General features: G+C 39.3%; 1 protein-coding gene across 1 annotated transcript in view; it reads right to left on the bottom strand.

The window, feature by feature from the left end:
• Positions 1-17,483, bottom strand: part of LOC311122463 (contactin-5-like) — a gene marked incomplete at both ends in the record, with an annotated part of 297,075 nt that overhangs the window by 77,150 nt on the left and 202,442 nt on the right. Inside the window, one exon of the mRNA XM_084196816.1 lies at positions 12,448-12,543. Within this exon, the coding sequence (XP_084052942.1) occupies positions 12,448-12,543 (96 nt within the window). The remainder of the gene's footprint in view (positions 1-12,447; positions 12,544-17,483) is intronic.

Below are 17,483 nucleotides of genomic sequence, written 5' to 3'. Positions count from 1 at the left end.
AAGAGCAAAATAAATAACAATATAGGGATGAGGTAGTTGGGTGGGCTAATTTCAGATGGGCTGTGTACAGGTGCAGTGATCGGTAAGGTGCTCTGACAACTGATGCTTAAAGTTAGTGAGGGAGATAAGAGTCTCCAGCTTCAGAGATTTTTGCAATTCGTTCCAGTCATTGGCAGTAGAGAACTGGAAGGAATGGCGGCCAAAGGAGGTGTTGGCTTTGGGAATGACCAGTGAGATATACCTGCTGGAGCGCAGACTACGGGTGGGTGCTGCTATGGTGACCAATGAGCTAAGATAAGGCGGGGATTTGCCTAGCAGTGATTTATAGATGGCCTGGAGCCAGTGGGTTTGACGACGAACATGTAGTGAGGACCAGCCAACAAGAGCGTACAGGTCACAGTGGTGGGTAGCGTATGGGGCTTTGGAGACAAAACGGATGGCACTGTGATAGACTACATCCAATTTGCTGAGTAGAGTGTTGGAGGCTATTTTGTAAATGACATCGCCGAAGTCAAGGATCGGTAGGATAGTCAGTTTTACGAGGGCATGTTTGGCAGCATGAGTGAAGGAGGCTTTGTTGCGAAATAGGAAGCCGATTCTAGATTTAACTTTGGATTGGAGATTCTTTATGTGAGTCTGGAAGGAGAGTTTACAGTCTAACCAGACACCTAGGTATTTGTAGTTGTCCACATACTCTAGGTCAGACCCGTCAAGAGTGGTGATTCTAGTCGGGTGGGCGGGTGCCAGCAGCGTTCGATTGAAAAGCATGCATTTAGTTTTACTAGTGTTTAAGAGCAGTTGGAGGCTACTGAAGGAGTGTTGTATGGCATTGAAGCTCGTTTGGAGGTTTGTTAACACAGTGTCCAATGAAGGGCCAGATGTATACAAAATGGTGTCGTCTGCGTAGAGGTGGATCTGAGAGTCACCAGCAGCAAGAGCGACATCATTGATATACACGGAGAAAAGTGTCGGCCCAAGAATTGAACCCTGTGGCACCCCCATAGAGACTGCCATAGGTCCAGACAACAGGCCCTCTGATTTGACACACTGAACTCTATCTGAGAAGTAGTTGGTGAACCAGGCGAGGCAGTCATTTGAGAAACCAAGGCTATTTAGTCTGCCAATAAGAATGCGGTGGTTGACAGAGTCGAAAGCCTTGGCCAGGTCGATGAAGACGGCTGCACAGTACTGTCTATTATCAATCGCGGTTATAATATCGTTTAGGACCTTGAGCGTGGCTGAAGTGCACCCATGACCAGCTCGGAAACCGGATTGCATAGCGGAGAAGGTACGGTGGTATTCGAAATGGTCGGTGATCTGTTTGTTAACTTGGCTTTCAAATACTTTCGAAAGGCAGGGCAGGATGGATATTGGTCTGTAGCAGTTTGGATCTAGAGTGTCACCCCCTTTGAAGAGGGGGATGACCGCGGCAGCTTTCCAATCTCTGGGGATCTCAGACGTTATGAAAGAGAGGTTGAACAGACTAGTAATAGGGGTTGCGACAATTTCGGCGGCTAGTTTTAGAAAGAAAGGGTCCAGATTGTCTAGCCCAGCTGATTTGTAGGGGTCCAGATTTTGTAGCTCTTTCAAAACGTCTGCTGTCTGAATTTGTGTGAAGGAGAAGCGGGGGGGGGCATGGGCAAGTTTCAGCGGAGGGTGCAGAGTTGGTGGCCGGGGTAGTGGTAGCCAGATGGAAAGCATGGCCAGCTGTAGCAAAATGCTTGTTGAAATTCTCGATTATTGTAGATTTATCGGTGGTGATAGTGTTTCCTAGCCTCAGTGCAGTGGGCAACTGGGAGGAAGTGCTCTTATTCTCCATGGACTTTACAGTGTCCCAAAACTTTTTGGAGTTAGTGCTACAGGATGCAAATTTCTGTTTGAAAAAGTTTGCCTTTGCTTTCCTGACTGCTTGTGTATATTGGTTCCTAACTTCCCTGAAAAGTTGCATATCGCGGGGGCTATTTGATGCTAATGCAGTACGTCACAGGATGTTTTTGTGCTGGTCAAGGGCAGTCAAGTCTGAGGAGAACCAGGGGCTATATCGGTTCTTAGTTCTGTATTTTTGGAATGGGGCATGCTTATTTGAGATTGAGAGGAAATTACTTTTAAGGAACAACCAGGCATCCTCTACTGACGGAATGAGATCTATATCCATCCAGGATACCTGGGCCAGGTCAATTAGGAAGGCCTGCTCGCTAAAGTGTTTTAGGGAGCGTTTGACAGTGATGAGGGGTGGTCGTTTGACCGCGGACCCGTTACGGACGCAGGCAATAAGGCAGTGATCGCTGAGATCCTGGTTGAAGACAGCTGAGGTGTATTTAGAGGGTATGTTAGTCAGGATGATATCTATGAGGGTACCCATGTTTACGGATTTAGGGTTGTACCTGGTAGGTTCGTTGATAATTTGCGTGAGGTTGAGGGCATCTAGTTTGGATTGTAGGATGGCCGGGGTATTAAGCATATCCCAATTTAGGTCACCAACCAGTACGAACTCTGAGGATAAATGGGGGGCAATCAATTCACATATGGTGTCCAGGGCACATCTGGGGGCTGAGGGGGGTCTGTAGCAAGCGGCAACAGTGAGAGACTTATTTCTGGAAAGGTGAATTTTTAGAAGTAGAAGCTCAAACTGTTTGGGCACAGACCTGGATAATATGATAGAGCGCTGCAGGCTATCTCTACAGTAGATTGCAACTCCACCCCCTTTGGCAGTTCTATCTAGACGGAAAATGTTATAGTTGGGGATGGAAATTTCAGAATTTTTGGTGGCCTTCCTGAGCCAGGATTCAGACACTGCTAGAACATCAGGGTTGGCGGAGTGTGCTAACGCAGTGAATAACTCAAACTTAGGAAGTAGACTTCTGATGTTTACGTGCAAGACACCAAGACTTTTGCGATTACAGAAGTCAGCAAATGATAGCGCCTGGGGAGTAGGAGTTATACTGAGGGCTGCAGGGCCTGGGTTAGCCTCTACATCACCAGAGGAACAGAGGAGGACTAGAATAAGGATACGGCTAAAGGCTTTAAGAACTGGTCTTCTAGTGCGTCGGGTACATAGAATAAAGGGGGCAGATTTCCGGGTGTTGTAGAAAAGATTCAGGGCATTATGTACAGACAAGTATATGGAAGGATATGAGTAAAGTGGGGGTAAACCTAAGCGTTGGGTAACAATGAAAGAGATAGTATCACTAGAGGCATCAATTGAGTCGGTCTCTGCGTGTATGGGGGGTGGGACAAAGGAGCTATCTAAGGCAGGTTTAGCTGGGCTGGGGGATCTACAGTGAAATAGTACAATTAGAAATAACCGAAACATAGATGGGCTACATATACAGAGACAGAGGGGGCGCTGTTTCCCTCACTCAGATGCTTTCTCCGGTGATTACATTCATACATTCAGCCTCTTGCGAATTGAAGGAAAATCATGAAACACAGAGAGACGAACGATACATTATTTGATATGTTTTTTGTTAATTATTTTAGGAAGTTTGGCTTTCCTTGGCATCCATGAATACACGCCACTGCTCTCCTCCTCTCCTCTCCTCTCCTCTCCTCTCCTCTCCTCTCCTCTCCTCTCCTCTCCTCTCCTCTCCTCTCCTCTCCTCTCCTCTCCTCTCCTCTCCTCTCCTCTCCTCTCTCCTCTCCTCTCCTCTCCTCTCCTCTCCTCTCCTCTCATCTCCTTTCCTCTGAATGCTGTGCTCCAACACCTGAAGGTCCTCTCTCTGTCTCTGATTGCATGTCATGGTGGAACTGTGGAGAGGGGAGAAATCAACCACTGCACAGATGTTCACTGAGAGAAAAAAATGCATGATTGAAAACCGCTCATAACACAGTATTCCCACGTCTATGTCTATAGAGCTAAAGACTTGTCCTTGATAGCTCTGATTGCTCAGCAGGTGTAATATGTTTTCCAATTTAGTTTGTTGTTCAGAAAAGAAAAGACAATTACTAAATTTACTTACCGCAGCGCTAGCTAGCCAATGTTCTGTGTAAAAGAATGCTTACCGATCAGTTTGATTGACATTAAATTAACATCACACGTTCTCCTGCCAGGTTGTGAAATGAGATCAGCAAAATGCCAATACTGATTTTCTACTATGTCAAGTTAGAGCCTTTTTATTCTCCCTCAGAAAAGAAATATGTCCCAAATGGCATCCTAGTCCCTTCATAGTGCACTACTTTAGACTAGGGCCCATAGTAGTGTACTGTATCCTAGTCCCTTCATAGTGCACTACTTTAGACTAGGGCCCATAGTAGTGTACTGTATAGGGAATAGGGTGTCATTTGGAACACAAGTCAAGGGTATGAAAATGGAGTAGGATTTTCAGAAGGGCAAAAAGGCATGAGTGCCATAGCAGAAATGGTTTGATTTACTCCATCAATATAGTATACATTGAATACATTAATATTTAGCATTTTATGTGAAGGTGACTACAGCACACTGGCTTGTATGTAAAATTATCACAATGCAGGTTTGATCCTGTGGATACTGCATCGCCTAGTGAAGGTTGGGGATGGACTGAAGTTGTCATTTAATATTTGCAAGTTTGTTTAAAGGGGCAATCTGTGTGTACATGTATATCTTTTTTTTTATGTATTAATAATATATAGTCATAGATTCTTCAAGAATATAACTATTAAAATATTCCCATCATAACTCAAAATATAAGCTTGTTTAACTCCATTGTTTGTAAACCATCTAATTGTAAACAAAACTGTATAGCCTCAAAACATGTATTAAACTATAATGTTGATATCATGGATGGTCAGTCCTTGCATCCATAGCTCTCTCTATGAATTTGAAAGTGGTTACATTTCTCCACTTGCATCCCTCAGATATATACCAAAACAGTGGCGGGGTAACAACTTTGTTGTTGTTTGAACTGCAGATTGACCATTTAAATATTTGGGAGTTTAATGAGTAATACTGTTTAGAGGTGTTATGAAAGTGAGGATAAATTAAAACTTTATATAGGGAACATGAAGCAAACGTAGAGGTTAATTTATATTTCATTATTAGGATTGTGTTGTAGGAGGATTTAAAGCTATTCATATGTGGAGATGACAGGGAAATTAGAACGGTGATGTAATTGAACATAATTTGGATGCAGTGGGATGTGAAACAGGTTATTATCTTTGGCTCAGTATGGGGAGTGTTCTGTTTTGGTTTTGATCAACGAGAAGATGCTTCTGTGAAGTTATTAACTAGTAGATTACTTTTGAGTATATTAATAATAATAATAATAATAATAATAATAATAATAATAATAATAATAATAATAATATGCCATTTAGCAGACGCTTTTATCCAAAGCGACTTACAGTCATGTGCGCAAACATTTTTAGGTATGGGTGGTCCCGGGGATCGAACCCACTACCCTGGCGTTACAAGCGCCATGCTCTACCAATTGAGCTACAGAGGACTATAGTCTCTATACATCTACCTATAGTCTCTATATATATACCTATAGTCTCTATATATCTATATATCTACCTATAGTCTCTATATATCTATATATCTACCTATAGTATCTATATATATACCTATAGTCTCTATATATCTACCTATAGTCTCTATATATCTACCTATAGTCTCTATATATCTACCTATAGTCTCTATATATCTATATATATACCTATAGTCTCTATATATCTATATATATATATATATATATACCTATAGTCTCTATATATCTACCTATAGTCTCTATATATCTACCTATAGTATCTCTCTATATATCTACCTATAGTCTCTATATATATACCTATAGTCTCTATATATCTACCTATAGTCTCTCTCTATATATCTACCTATAGTCTCTATATATCTACCTATAGTCTCTATATATCTATATATATATACCTATAGTCTCTATATATCTACCTATAGTCTCTATATATCTACCTATAGTCTCTATAAATCTATATATATACCTATAGTCTCTATATATCTATATATCTACCTATAGTCTCTATATATCTATATATCTACCTATAGTCTCTATATATCTACCTATAGTCTCTATATATCTATAAACATACCTATAGTCTCTATATATATATACCTATAGTCTCTATATATATACCTATAGTCTCTATATATCTACCTATAGTCTCTATATATCTATATATATACCTATAGTCTTTATAGTCTCTCTCTATATATACCTATAGTCTCTATATATCTATATATCTACCTATAGTCTCTATATATCTATATATCTACCTATAGTCTCTATATATCTATATATATATATATATATATACCTATAGTCTCTATATATCTACCTATAGTCTCTATATATCTATATATATACCTATAGTCTCTATATATATATCTACCTATAGTCTCTATATATCTACCTATAGTCTCTATATATCTATATATCTACCTATAGTCTCTATATATCTATATATCTACCTATAGTCTCTATATATCTACCTATAGTCTCCATATATCTACCTATAGTCTCTCTCTATATATCTACCTATAGTCTCTATATATATACCTATAGTCTCTATATATCTACCTATAGTCTCTCTCTATATATCTACCTATAGTCTCTATATATCTACCTATAGTCTCTATATATCTATATATCTACCTATAGTCTCTATATATCTATATATCTACCTATAGTCTCTATATATCTATATATCTACCTATAGTCTCTATATATCTACCTATAGTCTCTATATATCTACCTATAGTCTCTATATATCTACCAGCTGAGCTACAGAGGACCACCAGTTGCATCAGTTTGCTTCAGTTGTGCCAATCATTCCTCTGCTTGTTCCTGAATAGAAATGTTCCCTATAGTTCAACATTCAAAATAATTTAGTGATTTGTTTTCATCTGAACTTTGAGTGGAAAATGAATACATCTTGGATATATCACACCTGAACGCTAATGAATACATATTGGATATATCACACCTGAACGCTAATGAATACATCTTGGATATATCACACCTGAACGCTAATGAATACATCTTGGATATATCACACCTGAACGCTAATGCATACATCTTGGATATATCACACCTGAACGCTAATGAATACATCTTGGATATATCACACCTGAACGCTAATGAATACATCTTGGATATATCACACCTGAACACTAATTAATACATCTTGGATATATCACACCTGAACACTAATGCATACATCTTGGATATATCACACCTGAACACTAATTAATACATCTTGGATATATCACACCTGAACACTAATGAATACATCTTGGATATATCACACCTGAACACTAATGCATACATCTTGGACATATCACACCTGAACGCTAATGAATACATCTTGGATATATCACACCTGAACGCTAATGAATACATCTTGGATATATCACACCTGAACACTAATTAATACATCTTGGATATATCACACCTGAACGCTAATGAATACATCTTGGATATATCACACCTGAACACTAATTAATACATCTTGGATATATCACACCTGAACACTAATGCATACACCTTGGATATATCACACCTGAACACTAATGCATACATCTTGGATATATCACACCTGAACACTAATGAATACATCTTGGATATATCACACCTGAACACGAATGCATACATCTTGGATATATCACACCTGAACACTAATGCATACATCTTGGATATATCACACCTGAACACTAATGCATACATCTTGGATATATCACACCTGAACACTAATGAATACATCTTGGATATATCACACCTGAACACTAATGCATACATCTTGGATATATCACACCTGAACACTAATGCATACATCTTGGATATATCACACCTGAACACTAATGCATACATCTTGGATATATCACACCTGAACACTAATGCATACATCTAGGATATATCACACCTGAACACTAATGCATACATCTTGGATATATCATACCTGAACACTAATGCATACATCTTGGATATATCACACCTGAACACTAATGCATACATCTTGGATATATCACACCTGAACACTAATGCATACATCTTGGATATATCACACCTGAACGCTAATGAATACATCTTGGATATATCACACCTGAATGCTAATGAATACATCTTGGATATATCACACCTGAACGCTAATGAATACATCTTGGATATATCACACCTGAACGCTAATGAATACATCTTGGATATATCACACCTGAACACTAATGCATACATCTTGGATATATCACACCTGAACACTAATGAATACATCTTGGATATATCACACCTGAACACGAATGCATACATCTTGGATATATCACACCTGAACACTAATGCATACATCTTGGATATATCACACCTGAACACTAATGCATACATCTTGGATATATCACACCTGAACACTAATGCATACATCTTGGATATATCACACCTGAACGCTAATGAATACATCTTGGATATATCACACCTGAACACTAATGCATACATCTTGGATATATCACACCTGAACGCTAATGAATACATCTTGGATATATCACACCTGAACGCTAATGAATACATCTTGGATATATCACACCTGAACGCTAATGAATACATCTTGGATATATCACACCTGAACACTAATGAATACATCTTGGATATATCACACCTGAACACTAATGCATACATCTTGGATATATTACACCTGAACACTAATGCATACATCTTGGATATATCACACCTGAACACTAATGAATACATCTTGGATATATCACACCTGAACACTAATGCATACATCTTGGATATATCACACCTGAACACTAATGCATACATCTTGGATATATCACACCTGAACACTAATGCATACATCTTGGATATATCACACCTGAACACTAATGCATACATCTTGGATATATCACACCTGAACACTAATGCATACATCTTGTATATATCACACCTGAACACTAATGCATACATCTTGGATATATCACACCTGAACACTAATGAATACATCTTGGATATATCACACCTGAACACTAATGAATACATCTTGGATATATCACACCTGAACACTAATGCATACATCTTGGATATATCACACCTGAACACTAATGCATACATCTTGGATATATCACACCTGAACACTAATGCATACATCTTGGATATATCACACCTGAAGACTAATGCATACATCTTGGATATATCACACCTGAACACTAATGCATACATCTTGGATATGTCACACCTGAACACTAATGCATACATCTTTGATATATCACACCTGAACACTAATGAATACATCTTGGATATATCACACCTGAACACTAATGCATACATCTTGGATATATCACACCTGAACACTAATGCATACATCTTGGATATATCACACCTGAACACTAATGCATACATCTTGGATATATCACACCTGAACACTAATGCATACATCTTGGATATATCACACCTGAACACTAATGCATACATCTTGGATATATCACACCTGAACACTAATGCATACATCTTGGATATATCACACCTGAACACTAATGCATACATCTTGGATATATCACACCTGAACACTAATGCATACATCTTGGATATATCACACCTGAACACTAATGCATACATCTTGGATATATCACACCTGAACACTAATGCATACATCTTGGATATATCACACCTGAACACTAATGCATACATCTTGGATATATCACACCTGAACACTAATGCATACATCTTGGATATATCACACCTGAACACTAATGCATACATCTTGGATATACCACACCTGAACACCAATGCATACATCTTGGATATATCACACCTGAACACTAATGCATACATCTTGGATATACCACACCTGAACACCACTCCACTCCATTAGTTAACTGGAAATATTTGCCAGTAAGGTTCAAGCCTAAACACACTCTTATGTCTACAGCTATTTGGGTTAGGGTTAGGATAACAGACATTCTATAGGACAACAGACATTCTATAGAATAACAGACATTCTATAGAATAGCATACATTCTATAGGATAACATACATTCTATAGAATAACATACATTCTATAGAATAACATACATTCTATAGAATAACAGACATTATTGCAATGTGCATTCCAAATGGTACCCTATTCCCTTCACAGATCGCTATGGGCCCCCTATGACGTAAGCTCTAAGAGCCCTGGTCTAAAGTAGTGCACTACAGAGGGAATAGGAAGTCATTTGGGATGCAGTCATACAGTTGTTTCAGTGATGTATTAGTCTGGCTCACACAACCTGAAATTGGTTCACATTTTAAACACTGAAATCAATGGACTATGAAATTCATGCAATAATTATATTGTAGATGAATCGGTCTTGAACAAATGATTGTGTCCATACAGATGACAGACTTTTTGTCTTTCATCTGTACTATGATGGACACACACACACACACACACACACACACACACACACACACACACACACACACACACACACACACACACACACACACACACTCACAATCTCTCACACACACACACACACACACACACACACACACACACAGACACACACACACACCAACACACAAACGCACAATCTCACACACACACACACACACACACACACACACACAATCTCACACACACACACTTACACACACAATCACACGCACACACAGCAACACAAGGCTAAAAGCACAAAATGATGTTCCAAGCCCAGCGTGGGATCTTGTTACTTTACTATGGTTTCAATTTGTAACTCAGTGTGACATCACAAAGAATAGTTAATTTATATATAGTTAATTTATATGCACATCTGTGCTGCAGTCTGCCAGCCAGCGACAGAGATGAGTTATACCCTATGAGTTACAGTGCCTTGCAAAAGTATTCATCCCCCTTGGAGTTTTTCCTATTTTGTTGCATTACATTTTACATTTTACATTTTTGTCCTCTGTAGCTCAATTGGTAGAGCACGGCGCTTGTAACGCCAGGGTAGTGGGTTCGATCCCCGGGACCACCCATACGTAAAAATGTATGCACACATGACTGTAAGTCGCTTTGGATAAAAGTGTCTGCTAAATGGCATATTATTATTATTATTATTATTATTATTATTATTATTATTATACATTTTAGTCATTTGCACCGCAATCTTCAGTCTGCCATCACTCTCTCTTTCTCATGAGGCATAATGAAATATATCCATTGCATATCTATAGCGCATTCATGTCATGCTGTACAAGAGCTCATATTTAGGTATCAAATCAAATGTTATTCATCAATACGAAAAACAAAAGCGGTGTGGCTTTTAAGGATCATCTCATGTTCTTCTCCAGTTCCATTATGAGACGGTAAGAGAAGGTACAGAGCAATGCAATACTGGAATCCTATTGGATTATTTTATTTCACCCATTCTGACATAGTGGATGTATAGTTTCATTGAGATGTCAATAAAATATAAATATCCAGTACACAGCCATATACTACCAGCTCTCACAGTGTCACGTCAGAATTAGATGTTCATCCATGTTTCTCAAACGTCAAATTTCTAAGTGTTTAAGGTTAATTTTAGGCATGAACTCTGAATGGTTGTGGTACGGGTTAAGGTACGCATTAAGGTACAGGGTTAAGGTTTGGGATAGGCTTCAAACAAAAATATAAAAAACTACTTTCTATCGCTGGATTCAAATTTGCGACCTTTGGAATCAGAGGCAGATGCCCATCCATCATCCCTGTCAACAACACCCGAGCAAAACCGAAACCTACTTGATCGTAACAGTGCTCACTGTTGCCCCTAGTGGCCAGTTTCCACGTCATCTCCCGACGTCCTCAAACGTGGATGGACGTTGAATACTGACTTGTATCAGGGGTGACCTGGCTGGCCATATACAGATGTAGGATCTTAATTTGATCTCTATTGTGTTGCTGAGAATTTAATGAATAGCAGGAAATGCAAACTTGCAGTGTATTTGAGTTTATAAAAGGCTTCTAAAGTTAGTAATTTCCAATTAGAAATTTCCAATCTGATTTGCCCAAACAAAAAATGTAGCAACCCTTACAAAAATGTCCATTAATTATAATCCACATAATAATTCACATTTCCTTTTGCTGCAGGATTATTTTACTATTGTACCAAACTGGCTCAAATGAAGATCCTCCATCTGTATACTGCTGATTCAAGCAGTGTGATGAAGATATATTGTAACCATACACATGCACCTGTATCACCTGCCTGTTTGGGATGCTGAGGCTGCAGAATCACACCTGGTGAATGAGGGTGTGGAGTATACATGAGGAGGGTTAAGGGTCAGGGGTCAAGGGTCAGGGTCTTACCTGGTGAATAAGGGGGCGGAGTACACATGAGGAGGGTTAAGGGTCAGGGGTCAAGGGTCAGGGTCTTACCTGGTGAATAAGGGGGTGGAGTACACATGAGGAGGGTTAAGGGTCAAGGGTCAAGGGTCAGGGTCTTACCTGGTGAATAAGGGGGCGGAGTACACATGAGGAGGGTTAAGGGTCAGGGGTCAAGGGTCAGGGTCTTACCTGGTGAATAAGGGGGCGGAGTACACATGAGCACCACTCCTTGTCCTTCCCTTACAGACACGCCTCCTCTCGTCTTCCCACTGAAAGCCCCGAGATCTGCAACATACAGCATTTACAGTTACAAGAGTATTCTGTACACACAGTTACCAGGGTGGGAGATAGAACCTGAGGTGAGTTGTCCCAAAAAGCTTTGAAGCTAACAAAGTACATTATTTATCACCCAACTGCACTGCTGTAAAATAGTAAACATTTCAAAATCAATATTCTATGACATACTACTAACATGAAATAATAACCTGGTTAGTCTATACAAGAGCTGCTGACTCAGGTCAGAGATCAATTGGAGGCATTGACTGATGCTTAGAGTAGAGACCTTTCCATTGTCTCTGCTTCCCATAGGATAACCCATTGAATAACCCTTTTTTGGTTCTAGGTAGAACCTTTTTGAGTTCCATTTAGAACCATTTACACAGAGGGTTCTACATGGAACCCAAAATAGTTCTACCTGGAACTAAAAAGGCTTCTACCTGGAACCAAAAAGGGTTCTCCTATGGGGACAGCCTAAAAACCCTTTTGGATCCCTTTTTTCTAAGAGTGCAGCATGTGTCCCAAATAGCACCCTAATCCCTATACAGAGCACTACTTTAGACCAGGGCCCAATGGCACCCTATTCCCTATACAGAGCACTAATTTAGACCAGGGCCCATAGGACAGCCAAATAACAATTGTAGGTTGTAGATAGCGCCTTTTTGTCTAAGAGTGTGGGAAGCAGAGCCAATGGAAAGGTGTCTACAGGTTGACCCACGACAGAACTGTAATATAACTGGTTGACCCACGACAGAACTGTAATATAACTGGTTGACCCATGACAGAACTGTAATATAACTGGTTGATCCATGACTTAACTGTAATATAACTGGTTGATCCATGTCAGAACTGTAATATCACTGGTTGATCCATGACAGAACTGTAATATAACTGGTTGATCCATGTCAGAACTGTAATATAACTGGTTGACCCATGACAGAACTGTAATATCACTGGTTGATAAATGACATAACTGTATTATAACTGGTTGATCCATGACATAAACTGTAAAATAACTGGTTGATCCATGACATAACTGTTTTATTAATGGTTAACCCATGACAGAAATGTAATATAACTGGTTGATCCATGACATAACTGTATTATAACTGGTTGATCCATGACATAAACTGTAATATAACTGGTTGATCCATGTCAGAACTGTAATATAACTGGTTGATCTACGACAGAACTGTAATATAACTGGTTGATACATGTCAGAACTGTAATATAACTGGTTGATCCATGTCAGAACTGTAATATAACTGGTTTATCCATGACAACACTGTAATATAACTGGTTGATCCATGTTAGAACTATAATATAACTGGTTTATCCATGACAATACTGTGATATAACTGGTTGACCCATGAGAGAACTGTAATATAACTGGTTGACCTACGACAGAACTGTAATATAACTGGTTGATCCATGTCAGAACTGTAATATAACTGGTTGATCCATGACATAACTGTAATATAACTGGTTGACCCATGACAGAACTGTAATATAACTGGTTGATCCATGTCAGAACTGTAATATAACTGGTTGATCCATGTCAGAGCTGTAATATAACTGGTTGATCCATGACAGAACTGTATTATAACTGGTTGATCCATGACATAAACTGTAATATTACTGGTTGATACATGGCATAACTGTAAAATAACTGGTTGATCCATGACATAAATGTATTATTAAAAGGTTGATCCATGACAGAACTGTAATATCACTGGTTGATCCACGACATAACTGTAATATAACTGGTTGATACATGTCAGAACTGTAATATAACTGGTTGACCCATGACAGAACTGTAATATAACTGGTTGATCCATGACAGACCTGTATTATAAATGGTTGATCCATGACAGAAATGTATTATAACTGGTTGATCCATGACATAACTGTAATATAACTGGTTGATCTACGACAGAACTGTAATATAACTGGTTGATACATGTCAGAACTGTAATATAACTGGTTGACCCATGAGAGAACTGTAATATAACTGGTTGATCTACGACAGAACTGTAATATAACTGGTTGATACATGTCAGAACTGTAATATAACTGGTTGATCCATGACAGAACTGTAATATAACTGGTTGATACATGTCAGAACTGTAATATAACTGGTTGATCCATGACTTAACTGTAATATAACTGGTTGACCCATGACAGAACTGTAATATAACTCGTTGATACATGTCAGAACTGTAATATAACTGGTTGATCCATGACAGAACTGTAATATAACTGGTTGATACATGACACCAGTTATATTACAGTTCAGACATGGATCAACCAGTTATACAGTGAGGGAAAAAGTATTTGATCCCCTGCTGATTTTGTACGTTTGCCCACTGACAAAGAAATTATCAGTCTATCATATTAATGGTAGGTTTATTTGAACAGTGAGAGACAGAATAACAACAAAAAAATCCAGAAGAACGCATGTCAAAAATGTTATGAATTGATTTGCATTTTAATGAGGGAAATAAGTATTTGACCCCTCTGCAAAACATGACTTAGTACTTGGTGGCAAAACCCTTGTTGGCAATCACAGAGGTCAGATGTTTTTTGTAGTTGGCCACCAGGTTTGTACACATCTCAGGAGGGATTTTGTCCCACTCCTCTTTGCAGATCTTCTCCAAGTCATTAAGGTTTCGAGGCTGACGTTTGGCAACTCGAACCTTCAGCTCCCTCCACAGATTTTTTATGGGATTAAGGTCTGGAGACTGGCTAGGCCACTCCAGGACCTTAATGTGCTTCTTCTTGAGCCACTCCTTTGTTGCCTTGGCCGTGTGTTTTGGGTCATTGTCATGCTGGAATACCCATCCACGAACCATTTTCAATGCCCTGGCTGAGGGAAGGAGGTTCTCACCCTAGATTTGACGGTACATGGCCCCATCCATCGTCCCTTTGATGTGGTGAAGTTGTCCTGACCCCTTAGCAGAAAAACACCCCCAAAGCATAATGTTTCCACCTCCATGTTTGACGGTGGGGATGGTGTTCTTGGGGTCAGCTCCATTTTGGTCTCATCTGACCACAACACTTTCACCCAGTTCTCCTCTGAATCATTCAGATGTTCATTGGCAAACTTCAGACGGGAATGTATATGTGCTTTCTTGAGCAGGGGGACCTTGCGGGCGCTGCAGGATTTCAGTCCTTCACGGCGTAGTGTGTTACCAATTGTTTTCTAGGTGACTATGGTCCCAGCTGCCTTGAGATCATTGACAAGATCCTCCCGTGTAGTTCTGGGCTGATTCCTCACCGTTCTCATGATCATTGCAACTCCACGAGGTGAGATCTTGAATGGAGCCCCAGGCCGAGGGAGATTGACAGTTATTTTGTGTTTCTTCCATTTGCGAATAATCACACCAACTGTTGTCACCTTCTCACCAAGCTGCTTGGCGATGGTCTTGTAGCCCATTCCAGCCTTGTGTAGGTGTACAATCTTGTCCCTGACATCCTTGGAGAGCTCTTTGGTCTTGGCCATGGTGGAGAGTTTGGAATCTGATTGATTGATTGCTTCTGTGGACAGGTGTCTTTTATACAGGTAACAAACTGAGATTAGGAGCACTCCCTTTAAGAGTGTGCTCCTAATTTCAGCTCGTTACCTGTATAAAAGACACCTGGGAGCCAGATATCTTTCTGATTGAGAGAGGGTCAAATACTTATTTCCCTCATTAAAATGCAAATCAATTTATAACATTTTTGACATGCGTTTTTCTGGATTTTTTTGTTGTTATTCTGTCTCTCACTGTTCAAATAAACCTACCATTAAAATTATAGACTGATCATTTCTTTGTCAGTGGGCAAACATACAAAATCAGCAGGGGATCAAATACTTTTTTCCCTCACTGTATATCTGGTTGATCCATGTCTGAACTGTAATATAACTGGTTGATTCATGACATGACTGTAATATAACTGGTTGATCCATGACTGAACTGTGATATAACTGGTTGATCCATGACAGAACTGTAATATAACTGGTTGATCCATGTCTGAACTGTGATATAACTGGTTGATCCATGACAGAACTGTAATATAACTGGTTGATCCATGACAGAACTGTAATATAACTGGTTGATCCATGACAGAACTGTAATATAACTGGTTGATCCATGTCTGAACTGTAATATAACTGGTTGATCCATGACATAACTGTAATATAACTGGTTGATCCATGACAGAAGGAGACATGGTGGTTTAGACATACCTTGGAGCTAATAACAAAGGGGCACACAAATAGTCTTCCTTCCCTTTTCTTGTAGAAGATAGTTGTTATCCTAAATGGCACCCTATTTCCTACATAGTCCGTTGTTGAGTGTCTGTCAGTTGTTGAGTGTCTGTCAGGCCTGGGGAATAGGGATAAGGCCTGGGGAATAGGGATAAGGCCTGGGGAATAGGGATAAGGCCTGTAATTTGTCTGATTGGCTGTAATAATGGGGAAATATATTGCATTTTATTTTGTAAAGTGGTTTCTTGCATCAAACAACACAACGTTCTTAGTCACCTCCTTGTTTGAAGTACAAGTTGATAAACAGGTTAATGTCAAGTCCTGCATGTTTTTATCAAAAGTCTCATGGAATGTAGGCCTACATTGAACCCCACACATTGGCTGCTACTGTAGGCTGAATGATAGAACAGCTATTTCCATGTTAAAATGTTATGGGATGCATTTTCTCCATTGTTTTTGATGGTAGGCCACTCTGGTAGGCCTACATTATGATCAAATAGCCACAGTAGCCTACTTGGCCACTGTTAAAACTGTAACTTAAAGTGGGTACAGCCTCAGTGTTCACAGCAAACGCGGGCTGGAAGTTGCACAGAATTTTCACAACGTTCAGGTTTGCTCTCAGCAGACCTGCAATTTGCACAGTGTCGAAATAAATGAGAGGGAACATTGTTCCTTATGATTCATATTACAGTTCTGTCAT

The sequence above is a fragment of the Coregonus lavaretus genome (assembly GCF_964263955.1).
Source record: "Coregonus lavaretus genome assembly, contig: HAP1_SCAFFOLD_164, whole genome shotgun sequence".
Taxonomy (NCBI): Eukaryota; Metazoa; Chordata; class Actinopteri; order Salmoniformes; family Salmonidae; genus Coregonus; species Coregonus lavaretus.
Note: the sequence above shows the minus strand (reverse complement) of the source record. Positions and strands in the feature narration are given on the sequence as shown.